This window comes from Glycine soja, chromosome 14 (assembly GCF_004193775.1).
Source record: "Glycine soja cultivar W05 chromosome 14, ASM419377v2, whole genome shotgun sequence".
NCBI lineage: Eukaryota > Viridiplantae > Streptophyta > Magnoliopsida > Fabales > Fabaceae > Glycine > Glycine soja.
The window spans coordinates 34,355,755-34,375,821 of record NC_041015.1 but is presented as its reverse complement, the minus strand read 5'-3'; the positions used below and the strand labels follow the sequence as shown (position 1 = coordinate 34,375,821).

Here is a 20,067-nt window from a genome sequence, read left to right as displayed (position 1 = left end):
TTTTCAACTCTTAGCTTATTGATTTTAGATAGTTTATAAGCTAGTTTTATCAAACATAAATACTAGAGAGACAAAGGAGAAGATAACACACAAAGGAAAGAGAGAATAAAAAAATGAATCCCTCCCTCTCTTTTAATCAAGGTCCACGCTCTCTTCCTTAGGGTAGGGTCCTTCTCTTTTTTGTTTTGGACCCCCTAAACCCTAATTGGTGGGGCCCATTTGTCTTAGGGTTAGGGTATTTTAGTGCTTATGGTACTAAGGTTCTTAATCTTAGCTTATGGTTAATTAATTAACATTAATCATGTGCACTCTTATTATTTAATTTTTAACTAGTGACTCTAGGGTTTAATTAATTAAAAATTATTTTGATTAAATTTAATTTCCTTAATTAAAACTTTACACCATTAATTACTTCAAAACAATTAATTTTACTTGTTACAATTAGTTTTATATTCATTCAAAAGTTCGCCATAATTACTACCATGTCATTAATGAATGTCTTCCTCTTACTTTGACTAAGTTTAACTAGATAACTAGTCTTTGACTTGGATTGATTAAACTTAATTTAAGTCAAAACTTAGTATAAATTAATTTTTCTTTATGTGTAAGTCACTTCTAATTACTAATCACCTTAATTCACAAAATATATTTTTCCTTATCTATAGCACTATTACACAATAATTTTCCGCAACCATACAATAACTTAACTTTGAGTAAATTACTATAAAAATTCTAGTATTCTTCCCTTCACCTTATTTCTTGGGATGAAAGATTTTAAACTTATTTCAAAACTTTGTTTTTTGCAAAAAGCTTCTAAATATACAAACACACTATTCAACTTTCTTCTAGTTTATTTGTTTTGTTTTAACTTTCACAATTAGACATTCCCAATATTATCTTTCTTCTTTTTCTTATACTTATATTTAATACATTGTTTCTTAGAAGTTACAGTTAGCATATATATATATATATATTATAATTCATTTTCTTTACTACTTACCTTTAAATTTAATTTTAATTTTAAAAACATAAATAGTTAATATCACAATTTAAATTATTTATTATAAATTCAAAACAATTTACATATTTAAAAGTATTTACTTATTCATTATCAATTTATCTATAATACATGATATAATTATGTAAAAATATTTGAATATTATCTTTATTATAAAGTTTTTATATAAAAATAAACATCTATCAAATAGAAAACTTAGGTCCCATTTGGGATAGTTGCTGATTTTTAGTTTTAAAATTTTTAAAAATCAAAACTAGTTTTAGTTTTGTGTTTTAATTAATTTTTTATTTTTTAAAAAAATTAGGTCATGGTAACAACAATTATGGAATGATGGTGATAATTAGAATATATTTTTTAAAATTAAAAATTAAATTTATAAAATCTTTTTTCTTAATTTTGATATGAATGTAAAACTGTTTTTAAATTGAATTAAAAATTAATTCAACTTCACCTTTGTCAAACACAATTACTTTGGAAATTACATTTAAATACTTAAAATGAGAAATTCACAACCACCAACTGAAAATAGAAATAAAATTATTGTAATGATGGATGATGAGGACGATGGACGGCAACGCATGGTTCATGTGCAAAACAGAGAGAGATGGAAGAAGAATAAGGTTGGACTCGAGTGTGCCCAAAAGAAAGAGGAAACAGAAAACGGAAGAAAGGAAACAAGGAGAGAGAAAAAAGAGAGAAGCAAACAAATTCAATCAGATCGAATGCTATCTTGACGTCCGCAGCAACAGACCACTCTCTCTCTCCCCTTCTCTCTCTATTTTCTCTCTCTAAAAAGACCTCAACAGAACAGAGCCCCGAAGAAGAAGTAGAAGAAGAAACCCTAAAAACAAAGGACCAGCTCAACTCAACTCAACTCAACTCAGCAACTCTTCATATTCTTCCACACAATTCAAATTCTTTTTTCATTTTTTCTCTCTCTAACCACTGTTTTTCTCTTCGGTTTCAACTCGGTAGGTCTCGCTGAGTCCAACTCACTCTCTTTCTTCCGAGTCATGGATCGTTGATTCTCTTCACCTAGGGCTCGATCGACCTTTTCTTATTTCGCTTCTTTTTGTATCTTTTTTATTTTAATTTTTTTTAACTCAACGGCGCATTTTAGTTTGATTAAATTCAATTTCTTTTATTTCTTGTTTATTTATTTATTTATTTTTTAATTGAACTTGAGGCTTGGTTGGGGAAGAAGCTAATTTGGTAATTTTTTTTAAAGGTTTTATTAATTAGTGTGATTTATTATATTACTATATTTGTTTTTAAATGTTATGGTATTCTGTGGACCGTTGTTAATGACTTGGATCTGAAAATTGGTGTGTTGTGCAGAGACTCATGTGGAAGGTGTTTGAAGAGTGCACATTTCAGTGTTTGGGTTTGTTTTGGAGGCACAGCGAGGGTGTGGAGGAGTTTTTTGGGTTGAAATGAAACGTTGTGTCGATTAAGATTTAGAGGGTTTGTTTGTGGACATGTTTTGTGTACTAGGCTGTGGTTATTATTATTGTTGGGCTTAGGTTTGTGAAAGGGGCAGTGATAGTGAAAGAATGGTGCCTCCTGGGCCACCCACGCCGATTGGTGGTGCCCAGCCTGTGCCGCCGTCTCTTTTGAGGTCGAATTCGGGAATGTTGGGGGGCCAAGGGGGCCCTGTGCCTTCACAAACTTCGTTCCCTTCGCTGGTGGCGCAGCGAAACCAGTTTAACAACATGAATATGCTAGGGAATATGTCTAATGTGACTTCCTTGCTGAATCAGTCTTTCCCGAATGGAATTCCAAATTCAGGGCATGGTGGCCCTGGGAACAGCCAGCGCAGCGGAGGCATTGATGCTAGGGCGGAAGCGGATCCACTATCTGGTGTTGGCAGTGGAATGAATTTTGGCAATCAGTTGCAATCAAATTTGATGAACCCTGGTTCATCTGGTCAAGGTCAGGGTCAACAGTTTTCAAATGCTTCTGGTAGTCAGATGTTGCCAGATCAACAGCATTCGCAGCAACTTGAACCTCAGAATTTCCAACAACATAGTCAGCCATCAATGCAACAGTTCTCTGCTCCTTTGAATGCTCAGCAGCAGCAGCAGCAGCATTTTCAGTCCATTCGAGGAGGGATGGGTGGTGTTGGGCAGGTGAAGTTGGAGTCGCAGGTAAACAATGATCAGTTTGGGCACCAGCAGCAGTTGCCGTCAAGGAATCTTGCTCAGGTGAAGTTGGAACCGCAACAACTTCAAACATTGAGAAATATGGCACCGGTGAAACTGGAGCCCCAGCATAATGATCAGCAGTTTTTGCATCAGCAACAACAGCAGCAGCAGCAGCATCAACAACAACAACAGCAACAACTGCTCCACATGTCAAGGCAATCCTCTCAGGCTGCTGCTGCTCAGATGAATCATCTTTTGCAGCAGCAGAGACTTTTGCAATATCAACAACATCAGCAGCAACAGCAGCAACTCCTGAAGACAATGCCTCAACAACGGTCCCCGCTATCACAGCAGTTTCAACAGCAAAATATGCCTATGAGGTCTCCTGTGAAACCAGCATATGAACCCGGGATGTGTGCTAGGCGGCTGACACATTACATGTATCAGCAGCAACATAGACCTGAAGTAATAATTATTCTTGATGTTGTGTTTTTCTAAAATCTAAATATGTATATCTTCTGTCTTATGATGATGCATTTGCACTTGATTTTATGCAGGATAACAATATTGAATTCTGGAGGAAATTTGTTGCTGAGTATTTTGCTCCAAATGCCAAAAAGAAGTGGTGTGTTTCCATGTATGGAAGTGGCAGACAAACTACTGGAGTTTTCCCTCAGGTCTGCTGCAAGAGAAAACCTTATAAACTATTTCTGATGCCTGGATAACTTCATCTAAGTTAGTCTCTTGATTATTCAATAATGTCTGTAGTATTCTCCATTGTACCATTTTCCTTTGTTAGCATCTTAATTTTGATGTTGTTATTGCCATATTATTATGTATCAAGCAACGTTTGTCTTGGAAATTCTATGGGAATCAAGGTGCAACCATGTTGAGTTCCTGAAGCTAAGCATTAGTTTAAGGCGCTAACATATTGACTTTTGAAATATTTTCAGGATGTATGGCACTGTGAAATATGTAATTGCAAACCTGGGCGTGGGTTTGGTAAGTTCTTTTTGTAATTTATCAGTTTTACTCTGTCCAGTTTAGTTTTGGTCTGTTATTATCTTACTGTTAGTGTTATGAATTTTTTAAAATGTCAGATGTTTAAAAATATGATTATGCTGCACTATCTTCCTCCTGAAGTTTTTTTGTGTTTTCAGAAGCAACTGCTGAGGTTCTTCCCAGGCTTTTCAAAATAAAATATGAAAGTGGTACTTTGGAAGAGCTACTTTATGTTGACATGCCTCGGGAATATCATAATTCCTCTGGCCAGATTGTTCTAGATTATGCAAAAGCAATACAAGAAAGCGTTTTTGAGCAACTTCGTGTTGTTCGTGATGGTCAACTTCGAATAGTTTTCTCTCCAGACCTGAAGGTTGTGAATAGGAGTAATTACCTTTAGCTTTTACTAAAAGTCAGTGTACATTATTGTTGATATTGTCTTTATATCCAAATAAATAGTTGGTTGATATTTTGTTTGTTATTTCCTTTTCAGATATGCTCTTGGGAATTTTGTGCTCGACGCCATGAAGAGCTCATCCCCAGAAGATTGTTAATACCTCAGGTTGGTGATTAAATAATTTATTTATGAGAGGCTTTATATCCTGATCATATATCAATATATGCATACAAGATGTTCTATTATGATGGCTAACAGATATTTTTGGCTGAGAATTAAACAGACTTTATATGTGTGATACAAACTGAGTTCCACAGTATTAGAAATGAAAAAATATAGCAAGAATGGAAAAACAAGATGCTGAATGTATTATTCAGATTAAGGAAAATTCTGTAAAATAGGGTCTCTACTGCCTAGAGCTCTTCTCCTTTAGAGAGCTACTGCCCCCTACCCATAACTAACAAAATGTTATGCTAGGATACTCCAGCCTCACTCCCCTTCTCTCCAATATTCCACTATTCAGTAACTAATTCCCTCCTTTTTCTCACTCATTGCCAGCTTGTCATTCTTCTTGGTCTTCTCCATCTATTCCTTCTGGTGTAAACTTCCCAAACTTTGGGCCCATGAGGCAATTGTTGAGCCCACATTTCCTTCTGACCCTGTAACCCATTTGAGGTTCTGTGCCATGTGACTTGCAAGTTTTGAAGTTGTTATTTGGTAATATCGTTTGCCAATCATCACTAAATGTATTCTTGGTTTTGCTGCTAGTTTTGTTTTTTGCCAGGAATGATTTCTAGAGATTTTAATAGAGTAATTCTTGCTTATATATTTTGATTATTGATTCCAATGACAATGACAGGGTGTTGTGCATTATGATTATTTATTCTTATATGTACTCTATTGTTGTATGCAGGTTAGTCAACTTGGAGTAGTTGCTCAAAAATACCAGGCATTTACTCAAAATGCAACACCCAATTTATCCGTTCCAGAGTTACAAAATAATTGCAATCTGTGAGTCCATTTTCCCTTTATTCTTTATGAGCTACAGTATTTTATTAATGATCTTATTGCGAAATTGTTATGATGTACCTGCAAAATTGTTGCTGCTCTTGAAACTTGTACTTTATTTGTTTGTTATTAGTAACTTTCTGCTTCATATGTTACTGGATTTTATTACATTCTGAATGTGTTCATAGTGGTTTCTAACAAAATCCTATTTTTAATTTGTTTATGTTGCAATGAAAGAACAAATGACTTGACTTATTTAAAGTCTACCTATCCTTGACTCATACATCTAATTAATGGGAGATGGTTTTTATCTGTGCTCCCCTGCCATTGCATGTGTCCTTGAAAGAATTTAGGAATTGCAGCCATTTTGATTTCATCCAAAATTATATATATATATATATATATATATATATATATATATATATATATATATATATATAGTTTTTAATTTTCAAAGATATTTTTCCTGGGTTTTATGTGACTTCTAAACTCAGGCGCTGCGTTAGGAAATTAGCGTGTCTTTCCACATCTTGTCATAGTTGGGCTTCAGTGATGTGTCTGATATGTCCCCTTCCTATTTCCACTTATACAACTTCTTCCTGATGTACTTGTGGTCTAACTTAATTATGTTCACTTGATTTAACAAGTCTCTGTTTTCCTCTTCCTAATTTTACATGTTGCATTACTACTTTTCCAGGTTTGTTGCATCAGCCCGTCAGTTGGCAAAAGCTTTAGAAGTTCCATTGGTCAATGATTTAGGATATACAAAGAGATACGTGCGGTGCCTTCAGGTAATGTTCTACTCGTTGAGGCATGTCCTATATTAATATATAAAGTTGAATCCCATTGTGATTTCAACTGCTGGAGTGCTGCATATGAACAGACTGACAAATGTAGTTTTCTTTTTCATGTGCCCTTTAATATTTTCATGGTGTTTTTTTTTTAAATATTTTTTTGGTAATTTTTGGGAGGGTGGTTCTCAAAGGTTTTCCTTTAATAACTTTTGGACGTGCTACCTAAAGAGAGTGATTTTTTCTTCTTACTTTTTAGATTTTCCATGGATAAGTAAATAAAAAGGTATTGGAAAAATTATGGAATTATGAACCAATCGAATATGTTTTCTGATAAACTTTATTGAGTACTGAGTAGGGTCTGCTTAGTTAACTTCACAAACCTTTCTTTTTCTTATGTTGCAGATATCAGAAGTGGTAAATAGTATGAAAGACTTGATAGATTATAGCAGAGAAACCAGAACTGGTCCCATGGGTAAGTTAATGACCTTTGTACTGTTTTATAACACATTTGTTTGCATGTACATGAATATGAATATGAAATTGTATCATTTTATCAAAAGGCCCCAGCTATCTTATCCACATATACTGTTGCAATGTCACCGTTTCTAATTGAACAACGAGCTTTATATCAGTGTTTTCAAATAGCGGCTATCACGGCACTATCATGCTATAGCGTAGCGAGTTTTAGGGAAAACGAAATTGCAATGGCATCACGTTGTGGACTCTGCAAAAATCACAATCACGGGTGTCTTACGCGTCACGGAACCTCATTGCATCGCGGCTGTTGCGTCGTCGGTTTCCGACAAGGTTGAACCTCATTGCGGCACAATTGGGGTTCATCATTTTGAAAGAAAGGAAACCGGGTCAGGTGCGGGCTGCAGATTCAGGTCAGGTACTTCAGAGTTGTTTTGGGCTTGCAGACAAGGCTTTTAGCTTTGTTAAAACTCATGTGCAGTAGTTGCGTGGGTTTTTAAAAGTTTACATGATTGGTTTTTAAAACATCATAATCAAATTTTATGTTTTTACACTATTCTTTTTACTTTTTACTCATGGATTTGGGCTTTCTTCTTATAAGCCCAACAGTAGCATTTTGACTTCTACTTCACACAAGTTTTCAATTTTCCAGACCATTCTAGAGCCTCATAGCATTTCCTCTGATTCTTAGTCACCACGCAAACCTATCCCTACGAAAATTTTCCAGCCTTCTTCTTTGTCCAGTGCCTCTGTTTTTTTACAGGTAACTTTTTTTTCTTTCTTTTGTTTGATACTCCCCCTTCTTCTTTGTCTATGTCATCTCTCTTATACCCGACCTTCTTATTATTCTGATTTTTTAAAAATCACTGTATGGCAAATGAGGGATCATCAAATCCTCCTAGCACTGATCCTGGATGGAAATATTGTACTTGAGGACAAGGAAATAGTTGCATGTGCAATTTCTGTGGCAAGGTTACAAAAGTTGGAATTACTAGAGTAAAAGAACACTTGATGGCAAAGCCAGGGAATGTTGCAGCTTGTGCCAAATGTCCCAAAGAAGTTAGAGAAGAATTATGGGGATATTTGAAGGATTTAACTTTTGAGGAGAATATTATGTTAATGTTTGTCCAGCTTATTTTTATTTGCATATAGCATGCTTTTTTTTTATACATATTTAATTGTTATATATATATTCTATTTCAACCGCTATGCGGCTTCCGCTATTTGGCTGTGACGCTATCCACTATATTCTATAGCGGATTTTCAGCTTTTCACGATTTTCCGTGATCCGGTATTGACAACACTGCTTTATATGGATGTGGGAAGCCTCAATGCCTTTACATTTATCAGTTTATGTTGGGTTAAATTATTTGTTTAGTCCCTTTAGTTTCTTAGTAAATTAATTCAGCATTGTCCCAACTATTATAACTAAATATACAGGTTTCTATAATTTCCAAACTAAATGGCCCTCATTGTCAGATGTCATTATGTCCCTATGATAACTATGTTGACTTCCAAATTAAAAATGCCTAGTATCAAATGGTGATACTAGTGGCAGACCGTTAGGATCCAATTGCAAGGTATGGGACTTGAGTTTCACATTGGATTATGGGATTCTAGTGTAGGTAAGGCTTTAGGCTCTCCAACTACAAGTCTACAACAGCTAGCTTTTGTGGTGAGACTCTCCCAAGGTTCTTATCAATTGGTATCAAACACGTGTGTCTCAGCTGCAAACGAGAGGAGGTGGTGGTGACACCAGCATTGCAGTGTTCGCCTAAGACTAGTCAAAAGGCTAGTGCACAGCCAACCTGCATGAGCACCAGGGCTGAAAAGCGGGGTGGGATGTTAGGATCCAATTGCAAGGTGTGAGACTTGAATTCCGCATTGGAAGTATGAGATTCTAGTGTGGGGTTTATAAGGCTTTGGGCTCTCCAACTACTACAACTAGCTTTTGTGATGTGGCTGTTAGTAGTAGTTATCACTTAGCGTTTGTTAGTACTTGTTAATGAGGGAGTTAGTTAGTTATGCTAGTTAATTAGCTGTTTTAGTTGGTTGAAGAAATACGGGGAGGGAAGAGACAGTACATCTTGTCATTTGTGAGAGAATTGAAGCCTTTGGCATTGGGGAGGTGCAAAAACCTTTGAAGTTCTACAAATTAGGAAGAAATCCCTTGGAGCTGTGGGGGAACTGTTGGTGGATGATCAATGCAGAGCAGTATTTTACTCATAGGCCAAGCCCAACAAAGTTAGGCTAAGGAGTGGATCTTAGTGATGATGGATTATACAAAACAGAAGTGGCCGAGTTCTTTTTCTAAATTCATGGATCAATCCCAACTGATTAATGAGTAGAATAATGAACTCTGAAAAGGGAAATGATTTTCTAAGATTAGTAGAATGGGCCCAACAGAATGGAATAGAACATTGGGATCACATCACAATTGCAGCAACATTGAGGCTGTGTTTTATGGGCAAAAATACTGCAAGAAACAATATAGAGAGTAATTGAAGCATGCATATAATGTCTTGCATGTCAGTCCATGTGCGTCACTTATGATCATTATTTGGATTTTTTTTTTAATTTATGCAAGTGTGAACTGATACATTGCATGTGTTAAAACTATAGGGATTTAGGTATAGAGAGAGGAATAGGAAATAAGAGACCAAATACACTGAGATTATTGATATTGACTTTATTTGATATGATGTGTTATAGTATGACTAAAAAGATCAATGGAATGATTGGTGCTGCAAAAGAACCTTGTGACAAACATCAAATAGTTTTGGAGTGGAGATGAGGCGAGTATCTAAAGTCACACATTTGGAAGGCCCGACTGGGTTTGAGATAAAAGTCAGTGAGAAATGCATCTGGAACATAAACTGGCAGATGGCCAACCCAAAATCGTGTGTTTGAAACTGGGTTTGAGACAAAGACCAGGCTGCACCTGGGACTGAGATTGGGGCTAGATCATAGTTATCAATTCCGGATAGTGGTGCAGAATGGCCAACCCAAAATCGCTATAGCGGGATGACTGCTATTTTGAAATTTTAGATGCAAGTTAAATAATTCATAATTTCATACACATTCATGCATGAGCTCAAAAGTAAAACAAAATTACCCGAACTTAGAGACATTCATATGCTGCCGATAGAGAACAGAGATGAAATCATGAAGGACCTGTGAGAGAGTAAAGAGCATTTACTGCAACAAAATGGAAGAGCAAAACAATATGTGAGAGCTGGGGACAGTGAGAGGGAACTGAATAGAAACAACAGAGCAAGGCCAGAAATGACAGGAAGGTGCTGGAAAACGTCAGAAATTACCAGAGATGGTGCCAGAGAAAAGTAGGTCATGTTTCAGAAACACAAGGGATCAATATTGGTGCTACAGAACAGAGCAAGGCTAGTCAGATTTGTATGAGCAAGGCAGAACCACAGAACAGAGACTACGGTGCAAAGAAGTGATGAGAAAAGGAGAGAAATGAACAAAAACAGGTCAGTTTACTAGGATGGGCAAGTTGAATTTGCCCCCCCCCCCTACAAACCCATGAAGCAACAATGCTTTCAGGGGCAAAGAGGAGGGTCTTTGATGTTGAGGAAAAGAAATGTCTTGGACATGTGAAAGTAATAGCACTGATAATGGATGCAATTTTGGCCATGAAAAGCACCGCTTCAGCTGCAACGGGCTGGTGCAACACGACAACAGGATAGTGCTGATGTCACTTGTTATTAAAAACTATGGGCTAGATCACATATGGAACAAACATCGGTGGGTCCAACCACATCTGACTGAGATCATCAGGGTCAGACCGATCTAGAATTCTAGATTTATTTTAAAAAAAGGCTCTTGATTTTAGGAAACTTGGCAGCAGAATATTGAAGGTCTCCAAAGATGGTACTGCTCTAATACCATACCATACTGAAATTATAGGATTTTAGGTATAGAGGGAGAAAAAGGAGATAAAAGAGATTGAATATTCTGGGATTGATATTATTATTGATTAATATGATGAAAAACATAAAGCACTAACCCTGTTTATTTACTAGACCATAATCCTAAATAAAGTAACAAATTGTTTAATCATTTTATATTAGGAAATATGAAAACTAATCTAAGATACTCTAAATTATTCTGACGATATAATCAAGATACTATTGTGTATTTTCGATATATCCTAACATCACGTATGTTGCCATGATTCCTTTTTCTGATTTTGGGAAAATATGCTTGTGTTTTTAATTGCCGAACTGTGCCTTGTGTTGATACAATTTCTCAAGTCTTTAGTGCTTCACATATTGGTTGGCAGATGGTAAGAGCTCTTAGTGAAACCATTCTTTACTGAGATAATTGTTTGTTTGGTTCCAAGGGAAGAAGAGATTTTTTTATTTATAATTTGTTTTGGATGTGTGTGTGTGGGGGGGGGGGGGGAGATAAATATTTACTAGTATACTTTTATAATAAACAAATAAAACCATTAAGCTCAAGTATTCAAACTAAGGATACTTTAGTCATAACTGTTTGTTAACTTGAAGCATTTTGCCTCCCCTTTAGATTCCTCAAACAAGGAGAGGAGACAAAAATGGGACGGGAGGGATTTTGGCCTCCTTATTTTTTTCTCCCCTCCTTTCCATTTCCCTCTAACCAACACCGTAAAAAGTTAGTAAGTAAAAGTATGCATCTCTTTTGTTGCTTGGAACTTGGGAAAATGTGCACAAACTCTTTCCATAGAATGCGGATGTTTTTTTGATGGCTTAAATAACTTTTAGGTGCTTTATATATACTCGATTTTTGTTTTGGGTCCTTGATAAGTTTTTTGTTGTTCTGAGTCTCTAATATATTAAAAGTTTTGTTTTGGGCCCCTACCGCCAATTAAGTGATGACATGACATCATTCCAATGACTGATATATATTGGAAGAGCTGTTGAGATGGTGCCACACCATCACTAAATGATGACAAGGATCCCAAACAAAACTTTTAATATATCAGGGACTTGGAACAATGAAAAATTTTGTCAGGGACTCAAAATTAAAATCGGGTATTTGTTTTTTAATGAATAATTTGATTGTAATAATATACTGATAACAGAATGTTTCTTTTTGTTGCATTTTCTCAGATAGCTTAGCTAAATTCCCTCGTAGAACAAGTGGTTCATCTGGACTTCATAGTCAGGCACAACAGTCTGAAGATCAATTACAGCAGCAGTCACAGCCACCCCAGCATATGGTGCCCCATACTTCTAATGGTGATCAAAACTCTGTGCAAACTGCTGCTATGCAAATTGCTTCTAGCAATGGTGTGACAAGTGTAAATAATTCCGTCAATGCAGCATCTGCATCTGCATCAAACACCACAAGCACCATTGTTGGACTTCTCCACCAGAATTCTATGAATTCTAGACAAAATTCAATGAACAATGCAAGCAGCCCTTATGGAGGTAGTTCTGTTCAAATTCCATCCCCAGGTTCCTCTGGTAATGTACCACAAGCGCAGCCAAATCAATCCCCTTTTCAATCACCGACACCATCCTCATCTAACAACCCACAAACATCTCACCCTGCCATAACTTCTGCAAACCACATGGGTACAGCAAACTCACCAGCTAATATTACCTTGCAACAACAGCAGACATCTCTTCCTGCTGAAGCTGACCCTAGCGATGCCCAGAGCTCAGTCCAGAAAATCATTCATGAGATGATGATTTCTTCCCAGATGAATGGCCCAGGTGGAATGGCTGGCACTGGTTTGCTTGGAAATGACATGAAGAATGTAAACGGGATTCTACCAGGGAGTAACAGTACAGGGCTCAACAGTGGCAGTGGCCTGGCGGGTAATGGGGCTGTGAACAGTAGTAATTCAGGTGTTGGGGTTGGTGGATATGGCACAATGGGTCTTGGTCCATCTGGTATGACCAATGGAATGAGACCTGTAATGGGACATAATTCAATCATGAATGGAAGGGGAGGAATGGCATCTCTTGCGCGAGATCAAGTTATGAATCATCAACAGGATCTGTCAAGCCAACTACTTAGTGGGCTAGGAGGAGTAAATGGCTTTAGTAATCTTCAATTTGATTGGAAACCGTCTCCATGAGAGCCTTTGTAATCTTATTTCTTGAGCCGCTGCTTGTGCAGCATGAGAAATGCTAGAATTGCCTTTGGCCCCCTGGAGATGGCAGAATGCAATCGGTTAGTGATAGGTCTTTGTACTAATATGTTATTTTATATATAAAAAAATTGAAAATTTGTTGGCTGGCTGCTGGGGCTGATTTTTCTTTTGAATTCAAATGTAACTTTTAATTTTTGTATTTTTTAAATATCTCGATGGCATTCACAAACTTTTCCCTTACACATGCAAGAAAGTTGATGCTTTGGGCTGGAAACTGCAAGTGATTAGGAACATGTAGCTATGTGCGTTGGCAGTGGACAAGTCTGGCACCATGTTTGGCATTTCTTTTCCCTGTAGAGTTTATACTTGAGCTAGAAAGGCCCATGAAGACATTGGAATTTCAATTTACTCACAAACCTGGAGTTATGGTTTCAAATTAACATTGCAAGATAAATTATTGGTTCAGTAATCGAAAATGGGAAGTGAATTGCAATGGATGGCAGAAGGAACAACAGAGAAGAGAAGAAGGACTGAAGATTTCCCTCCATCGGGAATTTATACAATGTAATCTTTACAAAATGTTATAAAAGATGTGGATACAACAAAGTACTTTTTTGAAGTGTTGAAAACCATAAAATGAAAGATGGTCTATAATTTATGATCAAGCGTTTCCTTATTATAACATTTTTTTTCCTTTCCAGTTTTAGACATCAACATATTTATCCACTGCTGCGGACAAGGTGGACTTGGGAACTGCACCAATTACGCTTTCTTTTCTCCATTTTTGAAGAGCAGAACAGTTGCTATGCTTCTGATTCCATACTCTGTGGCTATGTTGGGACAGTCATCAGTGTTAAGCTTGAAGCATGCAATTTTTCCAGCATACTCTTTCGCCAACTCATCAATGGCAGGGGCTATCATCCTGTATGGACCACACCATGGTGCAATGGGGTCTCACTTGCAATGACAATGTTATTCCAGCTTGAATCTGTCACAGCTCGCACTGCAAAATAGGGCCAGCCACTTACTACTACCTAGATTGCTTTATGGCAAAATAAAAATCATAAATTCAACACAAGGTAAAGGATATTCAACTATTCATCACTCAAGGATATAATATTTGGGTGCAAAATGTTAAATGACCGATATGAGTTTTGTACAATGATTCCCCCCGCCCCCCTATAAAGAGTTTTTATATTATCATCCAATAATAATCTAACATTTATGATAAGTTTGTTAACTTTTACATTAAGTCCTTAGAAGTTAAACTAATTTCTAATTGATAGACAGTTCTTTAAATGACCGTTTATTAGATATTCTGTTATGGGGAGTTAAACTGGGAAAAAAAAACCTTTTTGAGTGAAAAATATAAACGAAACAATCATCAGAGTGCTGGGTTACCTTCATCTACTGCTTCACGAGCATTGCAGATAAAACGAGATTTCTTTGACCAGCAGCAGAATAAAGAGGAGATGAGTTTGTTAAAACTGTTTTTGTCAAAGATTTCTTAAATCCTCTGAAAGTGGGGAAAACAAGCTTTTCCCTTTTGCTGAATGGATGAAGACATTGAGGTCTAGCACTTGTTCCTACTGTGGTGACTGCCACACAGTTCTCCAAGGCCATGATCTGCTTCACAGTTACACAACCTAGCTGAAATATGGAGAAGGCAATGTAGCTTTCCTTGAGTTGTGGATAAGACACTGTTTCTTAAAGTGGATATTAATCTGTGAAGATTCTAAGGTTCTGAGAAGGCTCAAATTCAAATGGTTGTCGTTGATGTTTTGAAACTTATTTTGTCCCCACCAAAAACAATCAATCATTAAAGGAATCAGTAAGCAGAGGAGGAGGGGTGGGGTGTAACTGCACAGATAGAGTAGTGAGGAGGAAGTCCCCACGTATTATTGACTCGTAAATTTAGGGAAGTAGAAAATTTTCATCTGTTTAGATTCAAATAACGTTCCAATCCACCAGGTATTATTGAATATGTTTTTTAAAATATTTCAGTTAGGTCTTAACTTTTTTTTCACGAATTTTTGTAATAACTTTTAATGTTTTTATACGCTGTTTGACGTAGTACTTTGTACTAACTTCTTACTTCTACTTTTTTATATTTATTTATTTATTTTGAACATTTATTAGATTTTTTTAACCCTTTCTATTTTCTATTTAAGGTAAAATTATATTTTTTTTTCATTTTTTTAAATATGGTATGATTTTCTCATTTTTACCTTTTAATTATATATAATATTAACTGTGATATATAATAAGTTTATCTAGTTTTTTTTGGATAAATTGTAAATAAAAGCTACAAGTGTTTAAAATTAATTTAATTCTAAAATTGTAAATACTACAAAATATATTTTTATAAAAAAATCAAATTAAAATTTGTATAAATATATTACATAAATATTTCTATTTATATAATTTATATTTTATCTTATTTAACATATAATTTTATCAAACAGTTAATTTTATCGAGCATTATTCCTTTCTTTTGGTACGGTGAGTAATATAAATAGAAATATACTATCTATATAAAGTCTTATAAATGGGAATGCCTATGAAATTCCTATTATGCCCATGCTTAATATCTTGACATGTGGCACTTTTGTTGGCTTTTTGGACATTTCCGCGTGAGGCTTGCATCCTCTGTTGGTTGCTCCACGTGCCTTCTTCTCCAGCCTTCTCCCGTCGTTTCCTCACCAAATAAACTTGCTTCCTGCGTTTGCGACATTTCCTCACCAACTTCTACCTGCTTCCTTCGTTTCCTTTCTTTCTTCTTCATTTTTGTGCTCTGTCTGTTCCAGCATCACTTGTTGTTTTTGCTGTTTCCTGTTGTATTTTTCAGTTGCTGAGGTTTTCCATTTTGTCTTTGCCACACGAGGTTTTGCTTTTGTTTCTTGCTGCTTAAGTTTCCCATTTTGTGTTTCGTTACTGTTGTCATGCATTTTACTCAGAGTTTTCCACTTTTTGTTTCTTCCTTTTGATTTCTTCAGGCACACACGAGCAAATAAAATGGTATTTCAAAACCATTGATGGATCAAAAGAAACTCTTAAACTTGCTATGAGGATCATTGATCTTTGGTTTGTTGGTGTGGCAGACAAGTCTAAACAAGCTGAGATGATTATGGTTGACTCCAATGTATGCTTTCATTTTGTGGGTTTTTTTTTTCATTTGTCTACCTTTCTACCTGTTAGTTATATATTTTGCCCATGCCCAGGGTGATGAAATCCATGTTGTTTGTAAGCAAGACCAGTTAAAGGCTTGGAAAATGGACTTGAAGGAAATTGTACTTATGTCATGCACAATTTTAGGGTCATCAAGAATGATGGCCAATACAAAGTTTGTGATCACGCATATAAATTGGCGTTTACTGGAGTTACCGTTGTTAGGCAGTGTGAATTGGATGGTCTGCCTTTCAAAAAATACATATTTGCAGAATTTAGCAATGTCATTTCTGGCCAGTTCCAACCTGGTCTATTGGTTGGTGAGTCCAGCTAGATTTCCACGACTGATTTTGGAGCCAACATCAGGCCAACATTAGGAAAACATAAGCAAGTTGGATAGATTTGGTTGCTTACAAGTAGTTCAGACTTCTTTTTATTTTGGTTGTTATTTGGAAGTTGCAATTGAAGTTTCCTCTTTGGCTTATTTTGTTGTGTATCCATGTCAAACATTAGGTTAATATTGTCATATGTTATGGCTCTTTGACATTTTGTTAAATTTTTTTGAACAATGTTACCATATGTTATGCCTGTATGACATCAGTGTAAACTTTTCCAGAGAATTACAATTATTTTGATATGCAAATATTGTAAAACTATTTTTTTATTATTAATTATTAAATAAAAAAGGGTCTCAACTCAATTGTTGGAGTATATTTTTAAATTGTTGTTTGTTCCATATTAACCAAAACATATTGATCTAATTTGATGCTTAATTTGCCCATTTTTTTTGTTACCAAAGTTGACCAAAACCATTTGATATTTTGACTCCATTGAACATGATATTGTGTAAAGTTTAAGTGAGTCAAAAATCAACAGGAAGAAACAGAAACTGGTTGAATGTATCAGCTATCTCATTTTATACGCTTTTTCCAAATTCCACTTAATATGGCTTTAAAAATGGGAGACTAAATGTTTATAAAATTCATGAAGACAATTTATGGGATATGATATATAATTAATTAATTTAAAAAAAATGCAATGTCTATGCTGATTGACAGCCTACTAATGCCATACACAACATATTTCATATCAGCTATCTTATCAATATCACCAACCCATGCCTATACATGCATGTGTCATCATTTGAATCAAAGTATCGGCCATTGCACCAGTTGTCAATGTTGAAATGTGATTTTAGATCGTTCTGTCTCCATTTCATTCATGCTCAATGTTTCTTCTTTCCTTTTTTAAATTCAATTTACGATAACATAGTCCATTTCAAAAAGCTTTTGTTTCCTCCATTTTGCTTAAAGTTTTCTTGCTGCTTAAGTTTCCCATTTTTTTTCGTTACTGTTCTCATGCATTTTACTCAGAGTTTTCCTTTTGTTTGTTCCTGTTAATTTCTTTAGGCACTCACGAGTTTTCCTTTCATGTGTCACAACCTACCCTTCGGCGGGAGGGCGACGCGAGACTCGCGGGATGCGTGTTCCACGAAAGGAATACGCGCGGAGTCGCCACCAACGTTTATTTGAGGAAAACGTCGGAAAAACCGGAAAAAGACGCGATCTACGAACTTTTTAAGTGAAAGGTTCGGGAGTTGTATTTACGCGCGGGGAAGGTATTAGCACCCCACACGTCCGTCCCAAGGGACGGCAGCCTTTAATCGAATGTGCAAACATGACTTTGATTTTTTATGTTCCCTTTTATGTCCTTATATCCTTTATACCCTTTTTATATTTTTCCTTTTTTGTGGTCGACAAGGGTGTTTCCCTTTGCTCCTACGTATTCCTCAATTTGCGATGAGGAAATCAGACCTACGTAGTTCTTTCGGAACAAAGTGTTTGGTTAAGTTGTTTTTGTCTTTTTTGCAAAGTATGTTTTTATTGAACAAAAGGTCATTTAAGGTGTTGGACCATTAAACGGTCTTTTGATTTTGAAAGATGAGAAACGTTAAGGCGTTGGACCATTAACGATCTCTTGTTTTTAAAAGGAGAGAAACGTTAAGACATTGGACCATTAACGATCTCTTGTTTTTTTTGAAAGGAGAGAAACGTTAAGGCATTGGACCATTAACGATCTCTTGGGGTGGTCGACAAAAGCGGGGCTTTTGCTCCTACGTATCCTCAATTGCGATGAGGAAATCAGACCTACGTAGTTCTTGTAAAAGCGGTAAAGTTACATGTTGATTTTATGCTTTAGAACGGTCCATGTTAACCGATAAAAGCAAAGAGGACCTTTTAAGGCATTGGACCTTAAAACGGTTTTTAGTGATTTTCGGACAAAACTTGATTTGTGAGTCTATTTTAGTCTTAGTTTCACTTTGGTTATTAATCAATTCATTCAAGGAAACTTCCAAAGAAAAACGTCCAATTGATTTTTTTGATTTATTTTATTCAAAGATATTTTGATTATTTTATTATTATTTTTCAAGATATTTTGATTATTTTATTATTATTTTACTTTTTTTGGTTTAACCGAGGTTATAGCGTGAACGATCGGTTAGATTTCATTATAAAAGTGATTAAATGAGATTACAACACAAATGATCGGTTGAAATTCATTTTATCATTTATTAGGTGAGAAAACGGCTTAAATAAACGGTAAAAGCGCGTTAAAGACGGAAGAAAAGAAATCGAAAATGAACGAAATAAAGAGGAAAGCTTAAAAAAACAAGAAATGAATTAAAAGTCTCGGATTCGAAAACTTACCCGTTGAAGAACGAAGAACGGATGAAGAACGATGAAGAACGGACGAAAACCTTCACGGATTTGCTTACGGAAACATCTCGGAAGCGTTACGGAAGCACCTCGGCTTGGATTTTCTTCACGGAAACAATTTTTTTCACCCAAAACAGCTGAAATACATAGCCAGGGGGCTGAGGGATCCTTAGAACAGCCCCCTTCAGCCTATTTATAGAAAAAAGGGGGAGGAGGTTGCCGCCCAGCTCACCCAGGCGAGCTGGGTTGCTTCCTGTAGCAACCCAGCTCCAAAAAACATTCTGGAAGGCCCAATTCAAAATTTTGAAATTACTATTTGCACCCCCCCAATTTTGATAAGTTCACCCCCCTTCTTTCATAATTTACGGAAAAGTTACGGAAGCCTTACGGAAGCATATAGGACTTGATTTTCTTCTTTTTTTCTCTTCCGTCTCACCGGTATTAAGTTAATTATGCTTATTTAGAGTTATGGGAATTTTACGGAAGCATTACGGGTGTCCCGGAAGCCCCGAAATCCCATTTTTCAACAAAACGGGGGGTGTGGTGGCCATCTAGCTCGCCCAGGTGAGCTAGGTTACTTCAACCTTAAGAAAGAAATTGCCCAGAAACCTCTAGAAGGGCCCAGATTCGAAAATTACTGTTTGCACCCCCCATTTTACTAAGTACACCCCCCTCTTCTTTTTTTTGGTGATTCTTTTTTCGTAAAGTTACGGAAACTTACGAATTTCGTAACGATACTTGTTTTCTTTCCGTAATGTTACGGAACCTTGCTGATTACATAATCATCCCCTTTTTGACTTACGGAATGTTACGGAACCTCACTTAATTATGCAACGATGCTTCCATTTGATTTCCGGTGTGTCACGGAAACTTACGGATTGTGCATCAATATTTTTTTGGTTTTCCGGCATGTCCTGGAATTTCACAAATTGCCTAATGATGGGTGCCAAGCACCTCACAAGGACCAAAGAAAGGTCGCATGTCATCAAGCAAAGGTCCCCGGACGAAATTAGGGTATGACAGTTGCCCCTCTTTACTTGTCTTTTATTGGAGATAAAAGGAAAGTAAAGATAAGACACTAATTTCGTTCCTCTCGATTTGACGAGAGTCGCGGGTGACCATAAAATCTCCACATGCAAATGACTTGTTGTTCCCGGAATTTCACAAATTGCCTAATGATGGGTGCCAAGCACCTCACAAGGACCAAAGAAAGGTCGCATGTCATCAAGCAAAGGTCCCCGG

General features: G+C 36.2%; 1 protein-coding gene and 1 pseudogene across 1 annotated transcript; one reads left to right on the top strand and one right to left on the bottom strand.

The window, feature by feature from the left end:
* Positions 1–1,556: 1,556 nt before the first annotated feature.
* Positions 1,557–13,605, top strand: LOC114384550 (transcriptional corepressor SEUSS-like). Its single transcript, XM_028344243.1, has 10 exons — positions 1,557–1,989; positions 2,357–3,627; positions 3,720–3,839; positions 4,116–4,164; positions 4,323–4,537; positions 4,658–4,726; positions 5,475–5,572; positions 6,267–6,360; positions 6,766–6,835; positions 11,949–13,605. Exons 2-10 carry the CDS (start codon positions 2,572–2,574, stop codon positions 12,923–12,925), a joined length of 2,748 nt encoding a protein of 915 aa, XP_028200044.1. The 5' UTR covers positions 1,557–1,989; positions 2,357–2,571; the 3' UTR covers positions 12,926–13,605.
* LOC114384551 lies at positions 13,468–14,749 on the bottom strand (annotated as a pseudogene).
* Positions 14,750–20,067: the final 5,318 nt, after the last annotated feature.

What these genes read in the sequence shown, in the direction of transcription:
- LOC114384550 (XM_028344243.1), top strand. Translation starts at nt 2,572, where the DNA reads ATGGTGCCTCCTGGGCCACCCACGCCGATTGGTGGTGCCCAGCCTGTG. An exon ending in GAAGATTGTTAATACCTCAG is followed by an intron (nt 4,727 to 5,474) that starts GTTGGTGATTAA and finishes TGTTGTATGCAG; the next exon opens with GTTAGTCAACTTGGAGTAGT. An exon ending in AACCAGAACTGGTCCCATGG is followed by an intron (nt 6,836 to 11,948) that starts GTAAGTTAATGA and finishes GCATTTTCTCAG; the next exon opens with ATAGCTTAGCTAAATTCCCT.